This window comes from Heloderma suspectum, chromosome 3 (assembly GCF_057233095.1).
Source record: "Heloderma suspectum isolate Gila_16-S chromosome 3, 16-S_ref, whole genome shotgun sequence".
Lineage (NCBI taxonomy): Eukaryota > Metazoa > Chordata > Lepidosauria > Squamata > Helodermatidae > Heloderma > Heloderma suspectum.
Window position 1 is genome coordinate 180680001 of NC_139460.1, and position 8589 is coordinate 180688589.

The 8589-nt window shown below is 56.7% G+C and overlaps 1 protein-coding gene across 1 annotated transcript in view; it reads right to left on the reverse strand.

Annotated features, from left to right (window-relative positions):
- The window catches only part of DRGX (dorsal root ganglia homeobox), a 39149-nt gene extending 35349 nt beyond the window's left edge, over positions 1–3800 (reverse strand). Inside the window, exons 1-2 of the mRNA XM_084845568.1 lie at positions 3468–3800; positions 714–1499 (exon numbers count right to left, since the gene is read on the reverse strand). Of these exons, the coding sequence (XP_084701694.1) occupies positions 714–1499; positions 3468–3800 (1119 nt within the window). The remainder of the gene's footprint in view (positions 1–713; positions 1500–3467) is intronic.
- Between the last annotated feature and the right edge of the window lie 4789 nt (positions 3801–8589).

The following is an 8589-nucleotide window of genomic DNA, read 5'->3' on the forward strand; positions in this document are numbered from 1 at the left end:
AGGGTTGAGCCTGATCAAATGGAGGCTGGTGGCTCCAATTCTGGTGAGGCTGTAAATCCATTCTGGGTTTTAGACAGAACCAACCAGAACTTTACAGGAGCTATCCACGGTACCGAAACTTATCCCCCAAATAGGTTCAGGACCTGGGATATCTCCTTTAGAGTTCTAGCTTGTTCTGACTAAAACCCAGAAGGATTGACAGCCTCACCCGAATTGGAGCCACCAGCCTCCACTGGCCTGATCTAAGACATAAGAGGTCTTGTTGGAGAAACGGGGTTGAAACGGGCTGCCCTTCGCTCCCACCCACCCACCCACCAGCGCAAATGGTTCAGGTGGCGCCGCCCTCTTAGAAGACAGTGGCAGAGAATCAGCCCACCCTGCCCGACCCCCGGCTGTGCGCATCTCCGTGGCTCGCCATAGCCATCGGGTCCGAAAAACGGTTATGGATGTGCTACTGGAGCGCAGATCCCGCTTCTCAAGGCGTGATCGGGCAGAGCTGCTGGTGTGTTTAAAACACAAACATCCCCAGAGCGGCGGCAGAAGCCTGCGGCAGCCCGATCCGTGCTCTGCTCCACGGCAAGGCTTCAGGCCGAACCTTAATTTGACCTCCGGTCCGAGCACAGCAGGGGAACCGGCTTCAGGCCACGCTCCCGCGCTCCATCAGGGCGGGATTGGAAAGGCGGCGAGGCGGGCGCCTCTCGGGGCAGGGATACCTGCTGCAGGGTGAAGGTGGTCCGATTCCGCCGCTGCTTCCGCCGCAGGAAGCCGTCGTCGAAGTCCGTCGCGGAGGGGCCTCCGAAAGGTGCAGCGCCTGTGGCGGGGAGAAACAACCCTGATGCCGCCGGCGCCTTGGACAGAAGCCCGACCGAGGCCAGGCAGTGCCGGGCTTCCGTCCTAGTCCGCGCCCGGCCGGGCAGCGCGCCGGGGCGAGAGGCAGCGACGGCCAGGCCCAGGCGCGCGGGAGGCCCCCGGCTGCCTTCGCGGGACAGACCCAGAGGCGCAGCCGAGCCGAGCCGGGCAGGGCGGGCAGAGCCGAGCGCCGGACGCGCGACGGGGGAGCCGCCGGCCAGGCGCGCGAGGGGCCCAGGCCACGCGCCGCTCGCAGGGCCAAGGCCGGCTGCGCTCTCCGCGCCCGGCGCGGCGCTTCCGAGCGCCGGCGCGCAAGGCACCAAGGACCTCTCACCCGCGGAGGGCCAAACCACGCGCTGCCCCGCAGCCCAGCCGCTTTCTCCTGGCAAGCAGATGCCGCACGCGGCTATCGGGGGTGCGCGTGGCCCGCCCTTGTCCGCGCTTCGCCCTCTCGAGGTGCCCCGGAGGCCTCTTGCGCGGCCACGGGACGGGCCTCGCCGTCGGAGGTGCCCGCGCAGCGCGGGCTTCGCAGGCGGGGCGCGCGGGTGCGCTGGACGCCCCCGCCGAGAGCGGGGAGGGCGCCTCGCTGCTGCCTTTCCTGCGCCACAGCCCGGCAACCGCGTCCGCGGGGAACTTCGGGCCCTGCGCCCCTGAGGCCGCGCTCATGTGCGTAACTAAACCCGGAGAGACACTTCCAGCGCATAGAGCGCGGGGAAGGCATCCCTCCAGGACAAGCCGGGGCGGGGGGGAGGCATTTCGGAAGAGGCGACGGGGCCGGGAAAAGCATTCAGCGGCCGGCTCTGCTCCGGACTGCCCCTCCCCCGCCCTCCCCCCGCCCTCCGCAGAAAAAAGCGGCAGTCGGAGTTTAGTTACTCACATTTTGCGCGTTTCCCGAAACAGGCGGGTTGTTGTCGAATCCCGCGCGCGGTGGGGGGCGGGGGCGGAAATCCCTCGAGTCGCAGCCTCCTTTTTCCCACCGCCGGCGGGCTCGGGTCAGTCAGTGTTTGTGTAGAGAGACCAGGGCGAAGAGGCCGAGGCCCGGGAGAGGCCAAGGGCAAGCTGGGCGATTCTTCACTGGTGGATGTGGTGTGGGGATTGCAACCCCTTTGACTTACAACTGCATTTTAAACTGTGCCTTCTCTTCTGATAGGGAAAATAGAATCTTTCATACCAAAGATGATGGATTAGAAGTGATTTTTTTTTTTTTTAAACCAAAAAGATTTACGAACTTTCCGCCAGACACAGCCTGATCACAGAATGTAGTCACGCAAAGAATTATGATTTAGGATAAAAGGCCGCCCCATACACATTCCTGGGACTTAAATCCCATTACTGGGTCCAAGCCCATTACCTCATTTGTTAAAATCGATTTAAAGCCTCAAACGCGCGACGGGCCCTTTGAAGACCCTCCTAATGGCTGCATGTAAACCACTTACGCAGCAGTAGCAGCAGCAGGCCTGAAATAGATTTCGGACGGGCATCTCTCTGCCGCTGCCTTTAAGCAAACCAGAGCGACTGGAACCGGTTTTGCTGGTGTGCGCGGGGATGGGGGCTTAATTTCTGTGGGTCTAACACAGCACGCCTATACACGTCTGCGCAGAAATAAGCTCCATTTCCTTCAGTAGATTTACTGCCAGGTAAGCGTGTATAGGATTGCAGTCTAATTTCTTTTAAATTATGCGTAATCAGGTCCTCCTAGAAAAATGCCTGCGTCCATGTAAGCCACTGTTAGCAGTTTAGAAGAAAGCTGGAATACAGATTAGGTAGAGTAGATCGGTCCATCGTGGCCGAGTGAAAATTGCGGGGGGGGGGGTGTCTGATTTTGCTCGGAATTAATCTATGACGATGGATGGTTTTGCCCCCGATTTTTTCCACATGAAGATTCAGCACCATTAAACTATCCCGCCGCCCCAGTTGTGCGTTGCATCTTCCCAGATCCATCCACAAACCGCACTTTAGCCGAAAGATTTCGATTGAAAGCTGATCTATGCCGGGCTCATAAGCAAGCGTATTAATCAATACATTCTACTGCGTTCCCTCCATGAGGATTTACTTCAAATTAGTACGTTTATGATTGTGTGCTAGGATTCCCTTCCCTTCCGGCCTCTTGCCCAAACTGGCTTTTTCTCATGTAGACGGAGGTAGTCAGACTGGGTGGGTATAAATTAAAGCTGCTACACTTGACACATGCTCTGGGACACCGAACTTCGTGACGGCTATTCCCAGAATCAGCCTCGAGGTACGTTCGTTGATTGTAGCTCCAATCCCAAGCTATTTAGAGTCGGAAGCGACTGACCGAATAAACAACAACAAAGTCCCATTAAAAAAAAGCAAAAAGCAGCGGCACAGTTCCAGAGTATGAGCGGCGGGCTGGAGTGAGGGATACCCAGCTCACATTGTGATAGTGCAGGGGACGAGCACAGCCTCCTTGCCAAGTGGTTTCAGGCTTGTACAACACCACATCTTCCCCATTTTCAGCCCAGTTAATCTGGATTTAAATAACTGACCTGATTTAAGCATGTTACTTGGAAGTAAGCCCCATCGGGTCCGGGGGTGGGGTGGGGTACAGGAGAAGGATGGTGAAATTCAAGTTCTTCGATAAGTGAATGGTTACTTACTTGGCCTGAAACACTCGGAGGAATGAGTTTTATTTCCAAGTAACAGTGCGTCCTCCTGTCTGATCGCTTTGGCCATCCCTGGAAGACCGGCCCAGTCGGCCCACAAGCCCGCCCCCCGATCTTGGCTTGTACCACGCTGGCCAGGCCCTTGGCAGGCCGCGGGAGCTCGAGTTGCGTCAAACGAACGGCCAGCCAGGATCGGGCTCGGCCGGCCTTTGGGGCTGTTTGGGGGTCTGCGTGGCCGCGGGGCTTAGGACAAATCGGAAGTTTTCGCGGCCGGAAGAGCATTAGGAAACGAAGCTCTACGGGACGTTCCATGACAGAAACTTCCATAGCGGCCCTCGCCGCGGCCGTGGCCGCCGCCAATTCTGTAGAGGGACCGTAGAGTTAATCCCGCGGAACTTCGCCGCCCCTGCAGAGCATCCGAAACGTCAGGGGCGCCGCTCCTGATGTAATGGACGTTCCTGCTTTGGTAAGCATGCTGCAGCACGGGACAATTCCAGTTTAGCTGCAGCGTCTCAAAACGGGATGTTATGCACCTTTGCCTCCCCGCCCTCCGCTTCATTCCCTTTTATAACTGACACGAACTTCCCCAAACGGTCGAGACTCCAGCGAGGCCGCGCCCGACTAAGTCTGACGCCGGCCTAAACTGCGCCTCCGGCTGCTCGGAGCTCGCCACCGAAGGCTTTTCCCTCCTCCCGCCTAATCTCGAAGCCTGTTCCCAAAACGGGATGGAAGATTTATGCTGCCTCCGGGCGAGAGAAAGGGGGCTGCCCCCGACCTGCTGAGAGCTCCCCGATTAGAAGCGGAACAAGAACATCTGTGCTGCTGCGAGAGGAGAAAGCGTCCCCGGCCCGCCCGCCCGCCCGCCCCAGCGCCCGCGGCTCTTTGAGCCGCAGCGGGGAGGCAGGTGGCAAAATGTCATCGGAAAGCGCGCGAGGACGCGCGCGCGCGCCAGCGGCCCCACCAAGGCGCTTCCCAGACAAACCACATCGACGCGGCCCCCCGCCCCCGCCCGCGCTCCCGGTGGACACCCCCGCGACTGGCGGGCGACCGGTTCCCCGGAGAGAGACGGGATTCTGCAGGGCGCGCGCGCGAGAAGGCAGCGCCTGCCCGCCTCCAGGCGATGGCGACGCGCTCAGCTCCTCTCCGGCCCAGGAAGTTACGCAGCCCTAGACATCTGGGGAAGAGTTCCGTGGGGCTCCCTCCCAGGTCATCGGGTCTAGGGGTTGCAGCCAGGCCTGGGCAGTCAGTCTGCTCCCGCCCCGACACGGGATCTCAGGCGCCCGAAGTTTGCACTCCTACTTACGGTTTGAGCTCCGAGCAACACTCACCCTCAAGCTGTGGGGGGCAGTGGAAATAAAACATGGTCGCAGGTGGGGGGGCGATTGGAGACAGCGAAGGCGGCTGCGGCGGCGGCTTGAGCTGCGGAACAAACAGCGAAGGGAGAGGGGGTCATTAGCAGGCACCCCACCGGTTCATCGCCCCACAAGGGCTGGAGCGTGTCCTGGTTTTTAATCAAACCACGCGCCCTCAACCCAAACAGGTCGAAGTTTTCCAGATGGTCATTCACCCCACAGAACCGGCGAGTCTGAGCGAGACACCTGTTAAAGGAAAAGTTTGCGGAGAACTTTGGCCAAATGAGCGGGGAGACTAGGGCATCATTGCTCGGGCAGAGCTGAGGAGCCGCGGATGGCTCCTTCCGTCGGCCCAGCATTCTCTGCGTCCAGGGCATCCCTGTTAAATTAAAAACGGAGCGGCGCGCGGGCGGGGACAGCGGCAGGCAGCGGCGATCTGTGGCAGCACGACCCTTCGGCAAGCGCCGCAGCGGCAGCGGGCACAGCTCCCCGGGCGCTGAGCCCGACCTGCGGCCTGCCCTGGCTGGCAGGCCCGGGAAGCGGCCGCCAGCCACTTCCGCGCGCAGCGGCACCCGCGCGCTTCCAGCACGGACGGCCGAAGAAACAAGGGGGGAAGCCCTACCCAAGCCGGCACGGCGTGGGGGGCAGCGGCGGCGGCGGCAGCTGCTGCTGCTGCTGCCTCTGGCGTCAAGGCAGCCACAAGGCCTCTGCGGAGTCGTGCCAATGGGCAGATGTCTTTGCGAAACTGTCTGCCGCCCGCTCAGCCTCTCAGCACTTGCTTTTATAATCTCACGCATAATTGGCCTTAATCTGATTATTGCCAGCGCTGTCTACAGTGAGTAACTTGGATAGGTCTACTGGGCCTTCCAAATGACCCACGTGGTGCGTGGAGGGGGGGAAAGCGCGTCATTTCTCAGTCAACATCAGGAATGCAAACCGAAGGGAGGAGGGGAAAGCTCACGCCGACATCCCACGCTTTCCCCAGCCCGGTCTGCTCGCCCCAGCCTCGCCAGGCCCGGCAGTGTCCCTCCTGGGCTGCCACCCCATTGGTGGGCCGAGCTGGGCGAGGGGGGCGGGCGGAGGCATGTTGGCACTCGTGCCCGGCTGGCGCGTCCCTCCCCACGCCCGCTAATGGCCCATTCGGTGGGCTTTGCAGGAGCCGCCTCGCCTTTCCAAAGCGAAGTTTGATTTTGTTCACAGCGAGGGGTCTCCGGATTGATGCTCGCTTCCCGTCTGCGAATGATCTGCAGTGGGATCCTTCGCAATTACTTTTAAAACGCATTCGAGACCGAGACTCAGCGGCGAGAGAGCTGGCCCAGCCCCGAAGCCTGGGTGAAAGTGAGACTTTAAAGCACCCAGCTGAAAATTTAAATTCGGGGGCGCGGGATTGGATCAAATGGCGTAAACGGGAAAGTGGGGGAACAGGATAATGGCGCATAATTGGTTCTATAATAGCATTACACAAAGATAATAGCTGCTTATGGCCCCCCTGCCCTATTAAGTGCTTCCCTGGCGTAAAGCCTTTACGATATTAAAGGGGGAATATAATGATATTTGGGTTATTAAATGCGTGTAATTAATTTATGTACCACTGAAAATAAAGTTGGTATTTTGACCCATTCGAGATGCATCAGAAAATGCAAGTCAGACAACTGTTGATAAATCTGGCTGTCTGTATTGGGTCTAGACCATTTGCTTTATTTGGAACAAGCCCTTTTTGGATAGACAAGAAAAATTGAATATTTTATACACACAGCAGAGAAAGGGATAGGTGAGTCGGTTAAAGGATCTCTCATAAGCAGAGGGAGCTTAAAAGAAATAGTGCGTTTCAAAGCCAGCGAATGACAGGAAGAGGAAAGAGAGGCACATTTCGGAAACCAGATTTTTCCTCTCCATTGGCTCTAGATAAATTGCATACAAGGCGCCTTTGAAGGGTAAGCAAGAAGCTCTTCCGATAACCCTACTCTGATTAAAGGTCTCTTTCTGGCTGTCCTCTCTAAACCGCGTCTGGCAGAGAAGGGGTTGCCGACAGAAACGAGACTCGAAAAACCCCACCCGAGCTCAGTTGTGATGCATCTAAAAACTGTCCTTGGACGCAGGTTTCTTGCTCTTCCCCCCTACCAGCCCCCCCCCCCAAAGAATGGACCCTGAAGAAGAGATTTGGTTCTTGACTCACCAGCCGGGCAAGTCTCAGGCTAAAGGAAAGAAGACTGAGATTTCGAATTGGCTTCTCAGGCTCGGGACCCGCCAGTCTGAGCTTTTAGGCGATCCGGACGGGAACTGATCCAGTTTTGCTTAACAGAACAGAACCCAAAAAGTTAAAAACGCAGCAGCAGCAACAAGACCGACGAGGAAGGCATCATTCTGGAGGCTTCCACTTCTCAGGCACATCCAGTGCTCTAAACTCCCACGACGGGATTGGCACCGATAGCTCCCTTGCCTGGAAACAGACGTGGTTTTCCCTTTCTCTCTCTGACATGCGACAGAGAGAGAGGAAAAGAGAGGAAAGAGAGAAGGTTTTATCTTAAGAACCCTAATAAAATAATCATAACTTCATTACGGCACTCTTCATGCTTGCCCTTGTCAGGAGGGAGAGGAGGGAAATGCATCGCTCTCCTGCTTTTCTGGCACCATGTCTCCCTTCTGCCCTTCGCTGCTAGTAGTTTAGGGAGTCTGCAAGTTCAGCGTATTCCGTCCAGGGCTCCGAGTCCGGGTCGCCTTCTACTCCCAGAGAAACAAAAAGACCCTCTCTCTAGGGCACCCTTCAAAGTGGCTGGAGCTGCATTTATCTAGGAATGGCAAGATGTTCTGTCCAGTAAAAGAGATCACCTTACTTATACTGAACGTAAGAAGGAGCTAATCGAGAGCTTGTTGCAAAACTCAGGGAGAACGGAGCACTAGATGGCCCCACCCCGCCCCGTTCCCCAGTGCCACTCCTTGTGCCTCTTTCGTCTGAACGTGAATGCTTCCTAAACTGGATGGATCTTTCCCTCCATCCACGGAACCGTGTTTTAGCTTCAGCACCTGGGACAGAGACCTGGTTGGCTCATGGTCTCGTGATTTAAAGCCGATGTTTGGTACAATTCTATGCCCACTGACGTGGGAGAAAGTCCCATTGAACACAGTGGCGCTTCCTTCAGAGTAAACACAATTATGCGCTGCGTGATTGTGGTTTGTTGTCCCCCTCCCCTCCAAAAGAGACGCCATGATAGCCTTACCACTTAAAGGGTTATCAAAGAAATGTGCAGCAAAAGCTGCGATCCTCGGTCGAAGTACTTGTACTTTAAAAGAGTTACTTCTGCTGATGGGTCTGGCCTGGCTCGATCCAAATAGAGAGTGTTTCCCTTTCATAGGCCGCTACTATTGCAAGCCTTGTCTCTGCTCATCTACATCGGCGCTTAGCTACGCTGCTTGGATTTGACTCAGGCTGCCCCGCTGTAGTTCATACACACCGAACTCCTGGTCTAGAGCACGAAGATTGCCAATGTGTTCAATGGAGCTTACTCCCAAGTAAATGTGATTGAAGTGTGTGCGTGTGTGTGTATAAAGGTGTAGGGGGTGCTTCTATTTGGGAAGAATTCGAAGTTGTAACTCTGGCTCGTATACTCTTCTAACTTTGCGAATGAAGTTTGATATAAGAACAATACCTGGAAGTATGCCTTTAAGCCCCCAAAACGGGCAGCTGCTGGAAGAGCATGCAGAAAGTTCGAATCCCAGGTGCGTGCGTGAGAAAGACGGACTTACTTAAAAGAGCCTTAAATTAT